The sequence below is a fragment of the Mirounga angustirostris genome, unplaced genomic scaffold (genome assembly GCF_029215605.1).
Source record: "Mirounga angustirostris isolate CCGP_5_RB_7025 unplaced genomic scaffold, mMirAng1.0.hap1 SCAF_3, whole genome shotgun sequence".
Taxonomy (NCBI): Eukaryota; Metazoa; Chordata; class Mammalia; order Carnivora; family Phocidae; genus Mirounga; species Mirounga angustirostris.
The window spans coordinates 166,596,368-166,614,273 of record NW_026991711.1 but is presented as its reverse complement, the minus strand read 5'-3'; the positions used below and the strand labels follow the sequence as shown (position 1 = coordinate 166,614,273).

The following is a 17,906-nucleotide window of genomic DNA, read 5'->3' as shown; positions in this document are numbered from 1 at the left end:
GAGCCGAAGGCAGTCGCTTAACCAACTGAGCCACCCAGGTGCCCTTGACTATCATTTCTAATATCAATGCCTGCCTCTAACAACCCTCCTGCATTTGAGACATTGTTTTGCAGGCTTGGATCTGCACAGCTAGTGAGCAAAGGATGAGTAGGCTCTATGAGAGGGCCTGTGAGCTGGTGGATCTTTTATACACATGTCTGCTCCTTTTGCTTCCTTTTGTGCTTGTATCTTTGTTAGGTTTCCAGACATGTGCATCCTAAGGAACTGACACTGTCTGCTCTGTGAAGATAGGGTGCATCCCTGTTTCCCCAGTACCCAGTGCAGTGCTTAGCACAGAGGAAGCACCCAATAAATATTTGTTGGGCACATGAATGAATGAATGAATGAATGATGAAATATTTTAATTCAATTTTTAATCTGTCAAAATCTAGATATAGAGAAACAGACCATGAAAAATGTGAACTTAAAGAAAATAATAAAGAAAGAAAGTAAAGAAAAGAGAAGAAAAGCATGAACTTGAAAAATGATGTCAGAAGTCTCCATTAATAGTTATAGTTTTTATAAAGCACTTCACCCAGAATCACCTTGCCTTTCCCATTCTTGTCTCTGTGTTTTGTTGCCCTGTAGCACAGGAACGGGTTTGCTCAAGCTTGTACCTGCAGCTGCTGCCCTGATTGCTCTGTCCGGGGACAGCCCTCTTACAAAATACAGAGGTAACATACGTATGAGTTTGAGTGTATCAAGTGCAATGACCTCCAAACCTCCAACACACTAACTTCTTCACTCATTTCTATTCCCCTGCCACATGACTCTTGTTGAATATGTACTCAGCATGATGGAAGTTTTCAAGATGTCGATCTATGCTTTCTAATTATTCATAACTTGGTTGTCCTTGCTATTTATTTGTGTGGGGATTTTTCAGACACACGAGTAGTTATTATTCCTTTCAAAACTGGGACTCTCCTCACAATGCCATTTACCAGCCTCGCGGTCTTCATCACTGATGTGCTGAATTATCAGGAGCTTGAAATGTGAATTGGTTTTCATTAGTTATCATATTACCTCATTTGGGAAGCCTTCAAACTAGCAAGCAAATAATCAAGAAATATAACTTTCCCTTCCTTTTCCCTTCATACCTACAAATAAACTGTTTAGAATTCAAGGCACATGTCCTTCCAAGACGTATTGCAAGTATTCCGTTTAAAGATTTCTTTCCCCCTTTGTATGTCTAGCTCTTTTTCAGCTCTATGCAGAAAATACCAGGGGAGGTTATGATTCTGGGGCACGCATGACTCGAAGCATTTTGAGAAACCTATTAACAGATCTACAGCAGGTAAATCTCTAATACTTAAGAATTCTAAATTCGTTCCAGTTATATTAGCCACCTTTGTTATTAAACAATCTGATTTTTACAGTGTCAGTTCTCCCTTAATACAGTTCTCCATGCCATTCCTCCCCTCTACAGCCACTGCTGTTACCTGAGCATAGGTGTGATCGATTACAATCACTTCCTAACTCAAGCTTTTCCTCCCTCCAACCCTGCCCCCACACTGCAGTCAGTGACTTTTCCAAAATGCAAATGTCACCCTCATGCCTAAAATTCTTCACTGGCCATGCATGTCTATAGAACAAAGCCTAAATTCCTTAGCATCATATGAAAAGCTTTCATGATTTGACCCAATCCTTCTCTTTTCAAAAAGAGGTAAAATCATGATTTTTTTAGGAATATAAAATGAACACGAGTCCAAAAATGTATTTAATTTATGAATTAAAAGAGGGTTTCAGTAAGATCTTACAACTAGTTGAAAGAAATAACCAAAGAATGGGCAAGCTAATAGATAAGGAATATTAAAATGAACTTGCAGGTGGATGCAAGACTGGCCTTTGGGGGAAGTTGGGGGTGGGTCCCCAACCAGGCTGGAACTTATTTGCATGTCTATAGATGAGAATTATTTGCATTTCAATCCGTTTTCTGCAAGTTAACTTTAATTCTCTTGCAGAGTTGTAAAATAGCCTAGCTGAAGGCAATGATGCATATCTCTATACGTTCAGGTACCACCATTGAAAAGATCACCAGTGGTTTCTCTTGCTTATTCCATAGTGTTTAATATTTCCTTGCATTTTTTATGCCTATTTCACTCCTATATATCAAAATCCTTACTCTGTCCAACATGCGCCAAGTTCTCCACGCCTGACTTGTGCAGCTCCATCTATCGGCTGCACCACTGCCTATCACTTAGCAAATACTGTTCATCTTTCAAGTCATTCAGATTATTAGTCACCTCCTCACTAAAAGCTCTTTCACTCTCTGTGCATAACTTTGTTATAGCACTTGTCAAATTTTGTTGCCATTATTACAGGATTATATGCCTTCTACACTAGACTGCTTCTCAAGGGGAATGAACGATTGTATTGCATTCATGTTTATGTCTCCAATGGCTTAAAACGTGCCTGGTAGTAAGGCCTTCGACCAAAGATTAATGAAAGCATAAATGAAATGCTGTGCTGAAGACTCAAATAGTTAAGAGTTCCATCGTTTCCCATGCTTTTAGAATGTACAGATTTAATATTGTTTTTATTATTGCTAGTCAAGGGAATTTACCCCCCCTTAAAGTAAATACATTACTTAAATGTTAAAATGATATTAAATGATGCATCCGAGCAAAAACTTCTACAAAAGGATGAAGCAGCCTCCAGATTGTCTTGTGCAGAAGAGGTTACTGTCCCAGTGTACCTTTTACCCCTGCTTCAAGATGTCTCTGTTGTTCTTCCAGCTCCTGTAAAATCCCCACACTAGGTTTTCTGCACTGTGAAGCTATAATAACTTTCTGTCATTTTTCTCCTGGGTCTAGGTTATAAGAGAGGAAAAGAATAATCTTTGTAAGTAATCTTTGTAAGAATAATCTTTGTAAGGGCTGGGGTCCTGTCAATTAGACTGACAAAAGACAGATTAACAAAAGGAGAACAAACAGAACAAACAGAAGTTTATTAACATGTATATAGCACATACACATGGGAGTGCCCAATGATGAGTAACTCTAAGGGCTGACTAGAACTCAGGCTTACATACAATCTTAAGCTAAACAAAGGGAAAGGGGTTCTGGGCTTCCTGGTGGGGAAGGAAAGTGATGAGAAGATGACCAGGAAAAGTATGCTGAACAAGGGTTGTTTAGTAAAGTTTGTTGTGAGGATTTAAGTTGGTACCTTCTCCATTGATAAGAGTTGTTAAGAGCCCTCTTCTTCCGGTAGGGAGAGGGAGACAACTTTGGCAAATGAAAATTTCCCTCATAAGTGTACATTTTCTTGACAAAAGGAAAACTTGTGTTCTGCTTTTAGAGCTTTTTCTGCATCTGTTGGTTTTCATTGGCCTTTAGCTCAAAATAATCCATATGCCAAAGAGACACATTTGGGGGTGGCATATTCTGGTACTCTTCAGGACCAAGAATTCTGAACTGGGGATAGTCATGAAGGGGGTGGGTAAAGAGGAAGATTATCAGAACTCTAGGACTGGGAGTATGGGTTAGAAAAACCTATCCGGGGCCCCTGGGTGGCTCAGTCTAAGCATCTGACTCTTAATTTCAGCTCAGGTCATCATCTCAGGGTTGTGAAATCGAGCCCCCCATCAGGCTCCATGCTCAGGGAAGAGTCTGCTTGAGATTCTCTCTCTCTCCTTCTCCCTTTGTCCCTTCCCCCTGCACTTGCTCTCTCTCTCTCTCTCCAAAATAAATAAATAAATAAGTCTTAAGTAAAAAGACAGGGAGAAAGAAAAACCTATCCAAAATTACCTGTGCTTTGATTTGGTCTTAATATCTTATGTTCATATTGATCATAATAGTTAATATTTAATTTATTCTAGAAATTCCCAATGATATTCAATATGTTCATATTTTTTAAACAGAGTGATGATTTTTTAAAAATTTAGAAAGTTAAACATCAGGCATAGTTATTTCAGAGCTGTTCTGATGGTGGTGGCGGCACGTAGATCCCATCACCAGCTTTCTGCTGACACTCAGGCATATGTGCCAGAGCAGAGGTACTACCCCAAGAATGCTCACATCTCAGGACTCAAGCTGGTGGAGAGCCAGAGAGAGTGGAAAAGTCTGTCCATCCATTTATGCAGTCAGACTTCAAAGACTAGAGGGCTTAAGTGAATATCACGAAAGTAGGTGTTCTGAGAGGCATTTTCCTTCTGTAGAAATCCTTGTGCTCACTTTCTAACTACTGTAGCCCCAGACTAGCACCCCATCCAACAAGCCCTAAAAATGTGCCCTTGCTCCAGGCTCAAATGAGGTCAATGAGCTGCTGAAATGGCAGGTCTAGCAGTGCTCTGTCTCCCACCCGTGCATTAGTACGCTCCTGAGAAAACTCTTAGGAAGGTGGAAATTTGCCTGGTGAATTATCCTCCCATTGACTTCCATTAAGAACTCAGAGATGGATTCCCATAGAAAATTCCAGACCCCACTGTGTGATTCAAACCACTCCCCCAAGAATCCTAATTATCATTTCAAGTGGCATTCTGCCTGTCCTAGCATACCATCTAGCCACATGCAATCTTCCATAGCACACCTGCAAGAAATTAGTCAAATGGGCGATTAATCCACAAAATCTTCGTTCACGTACTTAAGCCAAAAATGGAGGTTAAAACCCACTCCAGAAGTGAGCTTTCTTTGGACTGATGTCAGCATCGCAGAGCTGGCAGGTCAACCCCATCTGATACCCTTCCCTTATTTGACATGAGGTTAACCCCCCTTCCCAAGGGCTCAGAAACACCCTCTAACTGAGTGTCCAGTTAGTTCATCAACACTCACAGGCCAAAGTACGGGGAATGAGTTAGTTTTTCAGACAAAGGCCAAATGATGTAGGGAGCAGTTACTTCTGTTCAGCTGGTGACGGGGTTATTATCAATAAAAAGGACAGCCATCTTGTCACTATTACGCAAATGTTTGTTGACTCCTGCCTGGCTAATTGTCAGCAAAGTGGTTCTAAGTGCCACTTTCCTGATTAGAAGAATGTTTATTCGAGTTGATGGACTCAGCAGGGGGGTCTTTGAAATTGCTTTTGAGCTTGCAGGCAATGCCTCCTGACAGCCAGTGCCCTAGAAGACATCAGACGTGAAATTAGGACTCGCGACCGCATGGGCATAAATGGAGGTGACAGGTACACATATCTGTGCATCTAGATAATGTCAGAGCCAAGTCCTGGCCCTCTTGGCGGTCACATGGGGTCCTTAGTCCCTGAGTGAAACTTCTTTTGTTACCGGGATTGAAAGGTGGAAAGCATCGCGTGAGGAGGCACAGAGAGAGCCATTGGAACCCCTACGACATGAGTCCAAAGGACAAAGTTTTGTGAGCTCCCCCTCAATAGAGTAGGGAGTCTTGAAGTGAGATCTCAGTTCTGAAAATAAAGCACATTTTATTTTTACCCAGAGCAAAATATTAAATCTCACACGCCCCTTGATTTAAACAAGGGTAATGATTAATGCCCTAGCTCAGAAATCGGTGTTTGTTAAAATGGGAAGCTCTGAGAGCGTTTGGAAAGGCTTTCCTTAAAACTGCTCTGAACATGCATACAGTATGGTTGTTGCATGTAATTCACAAGTAAATGAGGGCAAAGCAAGGTGAAAATAATATCCCTGGGATTATAAGAAGTGAAACAATGGAAGCTGTCCCATACTGCCCCAATTGCTAGACTCTCTTCTCAGCCTCCCCCTTCCTCCCAACCCCACTTCTTCCCCCGTGTTCATTCACTGTCCCCATTCAGACATTGCACAAAACCTACACATTTCTTGTCTGCTTGGATGGGATCAGTTCATCCAGTTTCAGACACCAAGTACTTGTAACTCCATGGTTGGAGGCACCACGACTCAGGCATGCTGATTCCAGTGGTCACCTATTTCTCCAGTTTCTCACGACTGATGTGGGGTTTCCTGCCTCTTGTAGATCCCAACTGTCGTGGGGGAGAGTCGCGCTCTGTGCTCTGTGGAAAGCGCTACCCGCAGCTGTTTCCAAGGGGTGAGTGCCAAACAAACGTCCCCCCCCGAGTTGGGGGCAGACACGTGTGCTAACCAGTTCAAATGGCAGAACTGTTACTCTGCAGAGCATCCCAGACAACCTAATCTAACATACAGACTTGCCTCTGACTTTTCATGTGGCAAACTTCTTTGGCAGAAACAGCCAGAAAAGAAGATGAAATTACATTTTCCTCTACTCTAGAGACCAAAGTCATGCCTGGCCACACATCTGAGTGAGCCGTTGTTTTTCAGGTGTTGAGCCCAACAATCAAAGAAGAAAAATTCCTGTCTTGGTTACAGTCTGAGCCTCCCATCCTCCTGTGGCTCCCAACCTGCTACCAGTTATCTGCCACTGAAATGGTCACTCACCCTGTTCGGTGTAGAATCTGCAGGAACTTTCCAATCACAGGACTGAGGTACAGTCACTCATCAATATTTCACAGATAATCGTTCTCCAAATGGGTCTAGGGGTGGAGCTGCATCTCTCCAGATTCTTTTGTGGTCCTCACACATTTGGAACTCAGTTGATATTTTGGGGTCAGTAATTTTATGCATGGGGGATCTTGGTTGACAATAAATTATATTTTATCTTCTACAATAATAGAATATTAAATTCTTTCATTGACACATGGTTTGATCAATAGACACTTTTGTTCCTCTAAGAGGAAAATGTTTTTTCTTTTGTTACAACAACAACAAAAAAACCCTAGATATTTTAGAATCATTCATAAGAATTACAGTAATGATAATAGTTTATTAAGTGTTAAGTGTTAGGCTGAGTGGTTCACATGGATCATTTCATTTAAGGACTTGTTATAACCTCTATAAAAGGTGGTATTATTATCCCCAATTTGCAGAGAAGCTAAATAACTTGCACATGGTCCCCAAGTAGATGCGGGCAGCCTGAACCCTAGTCCCTGCTTGGCAACCATGATGCTATGCTGCCTCCCAGTGTAGACAACTGGCAACAGGGTCTTAGGATCCAAAGGAATAATCGGGTTTTGTGGGGGCAGCTCACACCAGATCTTCACTCTGCTTAGAGGAAAGGGCAGATTTGGAAGCTAGGTTTGGACGTGGGAGATTCAGATCTTTCCATGGCTTTGAGGACAGTCAGAACCCACCTTAGGAAAAGGGTGTTGTTTATCTCTTATAAATAAAACAGTACAGAAGTGAAATTAAAGTCATTAAAGACTTGGGGAGGTGGGGCGCCTGGGTGGCTCAGTCAGCCTTTGGCTCAGCCTTCGCTCAGGTCATGATCCCAAGGTCCTGGGATCTAGCCCCACATTGGGCTCCCTGCTCAGCAGGAAGCCTGCTTCTCCCTCTCCCACTCCCTCCTGCTTGTGTTCCCTTTCTCGCTGTGTCTCTCTCTGTCAAATAAATAAATAAAATCTTAAAAAAAAAAAAAAGAAAAAAGACTTGGGGAGGAAAGAAGGAAGCTGGTAGGTCAAGGCCAGGCACAGGGATGCCCTTATCATGGTGAATGAATGCAGGTAGGGGCTGAAGGTGTAGTAGGACTTAATTGCTGGGACAACTGGGTTGCTAAAAACAAGTCAAAGAAGGGGGTGCCCAGAAGAGGAAGAGTGAGGACTTGGGGAGTCTGTTCCTCTTCTCATCTTATACTTTCAGATCTTAACTAACCCAGATGGTAAACATGCTCCCCATGGATATAAAATACATCTTCTGGGTCCGCTAATAAGCTGGAAGATTTTAATTTTGCTGAGAAAATGAAGTGGGTTTGCAGAGAATTCTGAGGACATGGTGACATTTCATTCATGAAAAACTCTTTGCAAATAACTGTCCTAACAATAAAACATAAGTGGAAAGGACCTTTGGAAACCAAGCAAACCGAACGAAAAAAATCTCCACACTACAATGAAAAATAAACTCTTTTTATATTAGACTGTGGAAGAACATGAATATGATTTATCATGTTATATGCATATTACAATCATTTAACCAATAAACAAGTACTAATTGAGTAGTTACTACAGGCCCTGCACTGGACCAGGTACAGAATTCACTTTGCAATTATATAAAACACAACTTTTACATTGAAATATTTTTTCCAAAATTATTATGTATAACATAAAGCAGATATTATTATTCCTATTTTATAAAGGAGTCTCAAAGAGCTTGAACGACTCGGGTCATGCCAAGGCAGAGGGCAAGAAGCGCCATTCTTTACATTTCAGGTTACGTCCCTTTCTATTGAGAATGAAACTCACCTTCCTCTTAGAAATGCCTCCCTGCAAACCATCTTTCCTCCTAGATGTCCAAGGCAATGTACAGTTCTCATATATGCAGGCAGCTGGGTGACCTGCACAAGGCCATTAACCTCTCTGGACCTCGGTTTCTTTATAAGTAAAATAAGGAGGGCTGAGTCCATTGAAGTGCTAGGCTTCTTTTAGCTGTAACCTTCTGAGTCTATTAGAAATTGTTTGAATTTATTATAGTCCTAACCTTAAACTTGTGTTTTTGGCTCTCATAAACTCCAGCAATAGCCTCAAGGCTTTAAGTTTTAGTGAGATTAATAAAGTCATTTTAGAGCAGAAGTGTTTGCAGACCTGGAGGTAACAGGAAGAAGGCAAAGACTTAACCTTCTAAAATAAGAGAAAGGGCAAAGACCAGAGACTGTTCCTAAGCCAGTGTTATATTTCAGCGGGACGTGTCACATTTATGCTCTCTAATAACCATGTAAGATTGAGGAAAAAAAACAAACTCAATTCTCTCTTGGTAAAGACATCAACAGACCAATCTCATTATTCACACTACACCTTTCCTCGTATACCTGTAGGTAGTTTCTGAGCATAAAGGAATTAATGAAAGGTTAGGGTCAGTGTATTGTCGATAATGCAGCCAGTACTCATAAATAATCCTTATTAAAAATATTGTGTTATACATTTCTTGCAAACAGCAATTGTCTTCCCAATTATGCATGTTGAATAATTTTCAAAGCTTTGTAAAACTTTGCAAAGCCAAGAAGGCAGGGTTTACTAGTCCCATTTTCCTTGTAAGTAAACTAAGTCATTCATTTAACTTCATTTAACTAATGGTCATCGAAAACCTGCAGTGTTAACTTGGTAACTTCCAAACATCTGAGCTTAAGTTCCCACTTCAAGGTCACTAGTAATGGTGGTGTATGCATTCCAACTCAAGCCTCGGGTACTGGTGGTCTATTCCAGTGGTTAAAATAGCTAGTTCTCCAGGGCGCCTGGGTGGCTCAGATGGTTAAGCGTCTGCCTTCGGCTCAGGTCATGATCCCAGGGTCCTGGGATCGAGTACCGCATCGGGCTCCCGGCTCAGCGGGGAGCCTGCTTCTCCCTCTGACCCTCCCCCTCTCATGCTGTTTCTCTCTCGCTCACTCTCTAAAAAATAAATAAAATCTTTAAAAAAAATAAAAATAAAAAATAAAAAAATAAAAATAAAATAAAATAGCTAGTTCTCCATTCAGGTGGTATCCCTGGGCTCAAAGCCTACTTCTACCGCTGACGAAGAAGTTGTGTAACTTGGTGCTCAGTTTCTTCATCTGGAAAAATGATAAAATCATAAGAACGCCTTACCTTAAAGGGCTTGCATGGCAATGAATCACGCGTCAACACTTGTACATTGCCTGCCCTTTAGTAAGTGTTCCAAAACATTAGCTACTATTCTAGCCATTTGATACTATTTATTAATATCCTACCATGGAACTAGTTGGGGTAACAGCAGCGGACAAGGGCAGCTGACGGTTGATCTCACAGACCTTAACATTCTCTTGCTCTGCCATCCAGCCTCAGGGGCATTCCAAGTTTTGATTCTTCTGTTCTTTGGAATAATCAGCAGGTCTGATAGATGTGATGTGCTCCGAATCCTCCTTCTTGGTTCTAGCCTCCTTCCCTCACTCTTCTTTCTCTCTAGGATTTCGTCCTCACTGGTCTCCAGCGCAAAGGCACACTTTCTCCATGAAAACTTTTCAGCAGCCCACAGGGGTCTCCCCCTCTCTCCTTCCTGCAGTACTTGCCTTCCAATGCCTCATACTTGGTGCATAATCACGTATTGCTTAACTTTGCTAGTTAGTACTGCAAGCTTCCCTATCCTCTTTCTGCAGCAAGACATGAAATTTGAAGAGCACAGGGATCTGGTATCACCATGTTTTCCCTGAGTGTTACAAGACACCCCTCCTTCCCACAGTGTCTCAAGATAACCTCCTCACCTGTTCCCACCAGAGACTTAAGGATGCAACCGTTCGTGTAAGAAGGACTGCAATGCTGATGTGTTAAGAAACTTGGATGCGGGGGGTCCTTCCCCCACACTCTGGCTGGAAGAACTAGCCCTCCTCCACTGCATTTCTTTCCTACAGAGTTCTAAAAAAATCACAGAAGTTTATTTCAAATTCTTTGTCTACAATTTCATTTTCCCCAATACCATGCAATAATGCAGGTCTAGTATTATCAGATCTTGACAGTTTTCAAGAGAAGTCAAGTCAGAATTTACTGAAAAATCTCCCAGTTTATTTTATTTTTTAAGTGGGCAACTAAATTCAAAATGTTTGAATGCATTGTGCCACCACAGAAAATGTGGCCACAGACTTAGGGGTCTATCCCAAGGCTCATTGTACACAGTACCCTGCATAGGCAATGTGCTTGATATATTCGTGGGGGCATGAATCAGACTTCCACATTATAGTGTGTTGGGTGAAACTATGTTAATATAATGCCATATCATAAAAAGTACCACCAAAAGAAGATTTCTTTGAATAAATTAAACATGTTAGAATCATTTAACATCCCTACAAAGTTTGGGAGAAATTTTACACTTCCTTAAGAGCTTAGATGTCTCCTGTATGTTTGGGGGTACTCATTCTGCACCTGACTATTATTTTCTCTGCTCACGGGCTGGTTGTGACATTAGCCACACTTCCGCTGTTATTGGCAGATACTGCTGTCTGAAGTGTCTCGACTTTGACCTCTGCCAGGCGTGCTTCTTTGCTGGGCTTCGCGGTGGGTCTCCCCAGAAGGTCCATCCCGAGATGGAGCGCTGCGTCCAGGTAACATCTAACCCACTGCACCAACGATTCGTGAATCCAATCAGTGACAGCTGCAGCAGCTAAAGAACTTTCCCTGCAGTAAGACCACAGATTCTGCTCCTTTCATTCCCGATAATATTTAAGACTAAGGAAATAGCAAACTCCACCTTAAATATCTCTCAATATCCATATGCTTTCTCTACATCATAGATTTTAATAAAACCTTTGGGACATGAAAAGACCAAACAGCGTTCAGTCTGAAGGCACTGGTCCCGTACTATATAGCAGAAAATATCTGAGGAATAAAAGGGGAGAAGCATTGGAAGTGGGTACGGATTCAAAGAAAAGGCTTTGGTTTGGTAAAAATGAGGAAATCGGGTTTCTGGTTACTAGTGCCTTTTGGGAAAACTTTTCTCTTTTCACCTGTCTTTTCCTGAGATTCCATTTTTTCTTTAGGAAAAATGAAAGGGAAAGATTACTATCTGCATTTTGACAGAAAGAATAGAAAACTAAGACTTCACAGCTGCCTTTCAAATGTTCTTTAGGAAAATTCTAAATACTCAGCAAGAGAATTCAGATCTTTTGAAGGAAAAAGAGAAATCAGATAGTCAATTTTAAGCAAAGAGCATTTTCATTTTTTCTCATCACTAGGTTCCTATGACTCAGTTTCTCCATAGAGATGGTATCACCCTCAAACAGGGCAGTAGTGAAGGATGTTGGTTAGCTAGCCCTACCAAGGACAGCTTTCCCTCGTTCTCTCTTTAACATGAATGGTCCACAAAAGTCAATGCTTGGAGTGTGCCAAAGAATCCCCATTAGGCATTGTTTTACTAAACTTAAAAAACCCAGATGCTCAGGTTCATTGGCCCATCAGCTCCCTGTTTTAAAAACCTGGGGAGGAATAGGGCTTATTGATGTTAGACTGACACCGTGTGGTCACTTTGTTATTACACTTTAGATTTCAAGGGCTGAAAATCTTTTAATAAGACATCTCATTCTTTTGTTCCTTTTGGCAAAGGTTCTTAATGTGGGGTTGATGGGTGAACTTCAGGTGGTCTGTGAATCCACTGAAATTTTATACAGAATTAAATGTATGAGCATTTTTCTGGAGATAAATCCACAAGTGATCATCCAGTTCTGAAGAGAATCCGCACCCCAAATGTTCGCAGCCCTGGACTTAGCCCTGTTCCGTACCCCTTCTCGCCTTAGAATTCCACGTTCGTGGACCGCACTCAGGAAGAGGGGTTAATGTGTAAGGTGCGTGGTATTTAATTTGGTAACTTACACTTTGTGGACAAGCAGAGAGGATGGGAAGACATTCAGGTACTAAGGAAGGAAAACGATTTTTCTAAGGACATAAAAGTGAGTGAAGTAATACCAGAAACTTTCATGGTGGCCAGTTTGCCCAAATGAGGAAAAAAGACCCGTTTAGTGGGATAAGACTCTCCTTTTTACTGGTGGCCATTCCGGCAGATGTCAGCAAAGGAGAATACCAAATGCCTCGTCATGACCCTCAGAAACAACCTGCTCCAAGGGCGCAGTAGGGGAAAAGACACTTCAAGAAGGCGGTGGCTGCCGGACCAGGTGACTCCAAAGGAGCTGGCTAACAAAACACAGGCCAGGTGAGTGTGAGTGACAGTCCTGCAGAACGACAGCCCAGGGCCCTGGTGCTGATGATGTAGCCAGCCCACTGGACACAGGCAGAAGCTTTCGTAATGCTGATCAGAAAGAAGGCAGGAGGCGGGGCTGGCCCAGGGCTGAAGATGAACTTCCCCCCCCCAAGAAATGAGCTTTAATTTTCAAATAGAATAAGAGGCAAAAATACTTCTAAACGGCCCATCTCATCATTTAGAATTATTCCAACTAAAGCATCAAACACAGAAGACTTTTAATATTAACGTATCCAAATGACTTTGCTTTATATCCCTAGTTTTTTTTTTTAATATCTTTAGTTTCTGTTGGTTTGCTTTTGAAAGCCTAATTTAGAATGAATACTGTATTTTTATTAAAAAAGGAAAAGAAAGACACTCAGAATCCCATCACTCACAGATGAGTGTTAGTCACGTTAGTATTACCAAAAATGGAATTATGCAGTAGATACAATATTTCATTCTTCTTTTCTTTTCTAAATGGAGGGTGTTTCCCATGCCATCAGTTTCCAAAATATTATTTTTAATGACCTCACTCATCCTTATAAGGAAGTATCATAATATACAAGCAATCCTTTATATCATTGAACATTTGGTTATTTTTAAAATTTGCCCCCTGAAATTCTGTAGTCAGCATCCCTATACATGCATATTCCTATAGTTTTAATATTTTACTAAGATAAATTTACTTCAATAAAATCATTGGATAAAAAGTTGTGAACTTCGTTAACTCTCAAAATTCAGAACACCAAATTGTGCTCCAGAGGGTTAACCCAAAACACACCCCAGCACCACTGGTATATGAGGTCATCCATCATTTACCTAAAGATTACCAGCCTAAAGATGTCTTTGTGATGGGGGCACTTGGCTGGCTCCGTCAGTGGAGCATGCAATTCTTGATCTTGTGCATTGTGAGTTCGAGCCCCACGTTAGGTGTAGAGATTACTTAAAAATAAAATCTTCTCTACAAAAGTCTTTGTGATGTTAATTTTGGAAATAACCACTTCTTCAAAATTTAAAATTGTAGAAAATAAAGCAAAGAGATACTGTTTCTGTGGGCTTATGATCATCAAATTTTGGGGAGGAAAAAGCTCCGGAATTATTAATTCACTCCCATTTTATCTACTGAGAGTAGAAGAGATCAATTTAAATCAGAATGGTATTCAGATACATACTAATTTCTTTTGTAATTTCTAATCTTTCCTCAGACACCCACCAGCATATTTTTATCTCAATCCCAGACCCTATTTTTAGAGTCATTTTGTCACTTCCCAACCTAGATATGTTTTTATAGCTCTTTAAAAGAAAAAGTGTATGTTGACATTATGATCAGGTGCCATTTATTATGCCTACGTCACATTTACCTAGCAGGTTGTTATCAATATGTCTTTAAAGTTACAGAATATGAGTATCATCTTGATGTATATCTTTAATATAGTACAAGGAATTTAAAAATAAGAACAAAAATATCAGGTACCAATTCATCTGTCTTCTTCCAGACAGATCTCACCTTTCCCTAGCAAAGGAACAATACAATGTGTCAACTAGTCATCTGGATTTATTGAATACTTGAGATCTTGTCTAAATTCCTACATTCTCATACTTAAAATGCAAAGATCCATACTCTTAATTTGATTTCTTTTGGCCACTGAAGCCAGACTGATGTTTTAAAAGTACAAATATGATGGCATCCCTCATGTGCCCACCTCCCCCAAACTCCCATGCCTTAAATCCCTCCATTATCTCCCCATTGTTTTTAAGCTAAAAACTAGACGTCATAATGACTTAGAAAAGTTCTGCATATTTTGGGCCCCCCTGAAACCTCTCCAGTTTCATCTCCCCAGCCCCACATCATCTGTGATCCAGCCCCTCATTCCTTCCCCCTCCCCACAAGACTAAGCCAGATCCTCCCTCTTAAGACTTAAACCTTTACTTTGAGGAAATAACCCTAGCCCACCTAACTGCATGGCTTGAGCCTCACTCCTAAAGACCTCTAAAGGGGGAGCACCTGGGTGGCTCGGTAGGGTAAGCTTCCGACTCTTGGTTTTGGCTCAGGTCACAATCTCAGGGTCATGGGATGGAGCCCTGCATCAGGCTCCACACTGGGCATAGAGACTGCTCAAGATTCTCTCTCTCTCTCCCTCTCCCTTTGCCCCTTCCCCCTTCACATGCACGTGCTCTCTCTCTCTCTCAAAAAAAAAAATAATAATAATAATAAAAACCCACAGAGGTCTTTGCTCAAATGCCATCTCATCCACGCGGCCATGCCTGACTACTTACTCAACATTTCAGCCCCTGTCCCCACTCTGGCACTCCCAATCCTCCTCTCTTGCTTTATTTTTCTTCAGAGCATTTCATCAGCACCTGACACCCTATATATTTTACTTTTATTTTTTGTTTGTTTACTATGATGTAAGCTCAGGGGTGAGGGTGGAGAACCTTTTATTGTTTCCAGCTGTATTTCTAGAATCTATAAAAATGTCTAAATTTGATAAATGCTCAATAAATGTTTATTGAATGATTGGCCAATGGACTGAAAAATACAGCGATGGATGTGTGATGAAGGGATTGATGGAGGTAATAAGGTAGGTCATGAACTCTTTTAGAATGGAGCATGGGAAAGTGTCAAAGGAGGGATTACACAGTGTTGAGAGAAGGTAGTGAAATTCGATTGAGAATTTCAGTCCTCAGTCAAGTGTGTGGCCTTGGGGAAGTCACTTCATGTTTCTGTGACTCAGTTTCTTCACATGAAAATAGAGAGAACCTGTCCTTCCTTCTCCCAGAGTAGTATCAGTAAAGATAAGAGGAGGAAGGGAAATTGCAAGTGCTATGCAAAGCTAAAGGTTTTTTAAATGTCAATGTGTTCTACTCTGTCCACCTGAGTACAACAGTGTTCCCCAAAGTAAAATTCTTATGTAATAATTTTCAATTTCACCTAGATATGAATGAGTTCAGAAATTCTGATTAGTGTCCGATCTAGGAGAAAGGAATGTGGAACATTATTATTTAACAATGTGGAAGAGGTAAAAACACATCCCTAATATCTACTAAGTTGACACATTAGTACTGACCATCTTCTAAGACATTCATGATTTTGCCAAGTGATGATACTAAATTCATTCACTGATTCAGCAAATATTCTGCAAGGTAATAAGCCTCCTCCTTTTAAAGTGGATTCACTCACTTTACATATAATGGTTTACACTGAGAACATTTTCACTTACAAAAAACATGAAAGTCAGGTGCCAATTATCACTACTGTTATTAAATATTCTGGGAAGTTCTTGCAAATATAACAAAGAAAATTAAAACAGTGAAACAGACAAAATTACTTTCATTTGCAGCTAACATGATTGTAAATACCCAAGAAAGCTCAAGTAGCTCTAGCAAAAACTACTAGAATTAATAGGCTTTGAGTGGTGGGAAATAAAATACATACTCACAAATTAGTAGGCCTTCACTATGATAGCAATAGCTATCAGTCCTCAGTCAAGTGTGTGGTATCAATCAGTCAAGTGATAGCAATAGCTATCATAGTGAAGTGAAATTTTATTAAAATCCCTTTACAGTAGCTGTAAAAATTATTTTAAAGAGAAACTTGGGGATAAAAGCTTAGCAAAAAGGATACAAAAGTCACATTAAAGAAACTATATTTCAGAATACAGAAAATAAGACCTGAACGAAAGGAGAAACATACCAAATTCCTGAAAGAAAAGACTCTAGCGTGGGCGCCTGGGTGGCTCAGTTGGTTAAGCGACTGCCTTCGGCTCAGGTCATGATCCTGGAGTCCCGGGATCGAGTCCCACATCGGGCTCCCTGCTCGGCAGGGAGCCTGCTTCTCCCTCTGACCCTCCCCCCTCTCATGTGCTCTCTGTCTCTCTCATTCTCTCGGTCTCAAATAAATAAATAAAATCTAAAAAAAAAAAAAAAAAAAACAACCCACATAATTAAGTGTACCACACAGTAATCACTTCTCACCCTGTGTGCTCATCACGTTCTGTAGAAATAAGATCACATTATGTCAATAACAATCGTATGTTCATCTGTTCATTAAATGTGAAGTCTCTGCAAGTGGGGAGTTCTCTGCTTTTATTTTTCATCTTTTATCTGCAATAACTCAAGATGGTGAGATGCTTTAAAATAGTTTTTGAATAAAGGAATGAAACTAAATAGAAATGTATAAAATGGAATATGCCTGACCTTAAACCAATTGCTCTATTCTATGTTCTTTCCAATATGACACAATAATTATGCACACACCTGTGCTCAGAACCCCTAGTATCTGACCTGAACAGAATGACCTGGGGGATTTTGTGCAGTTGTCCCTAAATTTCTTTGCATTCTCATTTCTAGATTGTCAAGAAGGAGGGCAGGAAATAGAATCCCCATTTCCATTATTGGCTGATTGTTCTCTACCTAAGTAGTTGTATGGGAAAAAGCACAGGAAGAAAAAAAAAAGTCATGCTACTTTAATGCTATTTTGAATATCAAATTTAATATCTGATTTAACATTTTCCAAAAAGACTTTCCTCAATGTCATACCCGATAATTAAATATTATTACATTGTCTTATAAAACTCTGCTTTACACAGGATTTCTATTCAGTACAGTAGCCCTGAAGTACCAATATATGGAAGTCGGACTAGACCAGTGGAAATAGCCATAGAGGCTTCCAAACAAGTATCTCCAATGGTATCTTCGGCTCAGAGAACTGATAGGAGCAGCCCACATCATCAGGTGAGTCCAAAAGGGAAAGGAACCAATGTGTAGTCAATCTGGGCCCCTTTGTAAGGATGCAGTGAGAATCAGTGTGGTGTGCGGAATATTTTCAAGATGTTAATGCAATCAAAGAAAATATTGTTTAAAATAATTTTTTATCTCTAATCATGTCACATATTATTACAGAAAATTTGGAAAAGCCAGCAAAGATCAAAGAACAAAATTATAATTACAAACCATGATATAACCATGATTTTAATATTTTTATTAAGTTTTTTCTTTTAATTCCAGTATAGTTAGCATACAGAGTTATATTAGTTTCTGGTGTTGAATGACAACATAGTGATTCAACGGTTCTATACGTTACTCAGTGCCCATCATGACAAATGTACTCTTTACTAATATTAATATTTTAATATTAATATGTTAATATTTTGGTGTACTTCTTTCCCTGCAAATACTTTTGATATAGTTCACGTCATACTGCAGAATGTATTGTTGATACAGTTCTGTGTCAGTGTAA

General features: G+C 40.3%; 1 protein-coding gene across 1 annotated transcript in view; it reads left to right on the top strand.

The window, feature by feature from the left end:
- Positions 1-17,906, top strand: part of DYTN (dystrotelin) — a 45,954-nt gene that overhangs the window by 9,188 nt on the left and 18,860 nt on the right. The window contains exons 4-9 of the mRNA XM_045867361.1: positions 628-713; positions 1,233-1,333; positions 5,940-6,011; positions 6,263-6,426; positions 10,925-11,036; positions 12,489-12,637. Of these exons, the coding sequence (XP_045723317.1) occupies positions 628-713; positions 1,233-1,333; positions 5,940-6,011; positions 6,263-6,426; positions 10,925-11,036; positions 12,489-12,637 (684 nt within the window). The remainder of the gene's footprint in view (positions 1-627; positions 714-1,232; positions 1,334-5,939; positions 6,012-6,262; positions 6,427-10,924; positions 11,037-12,488; positions 12,638-17,906) is intronic.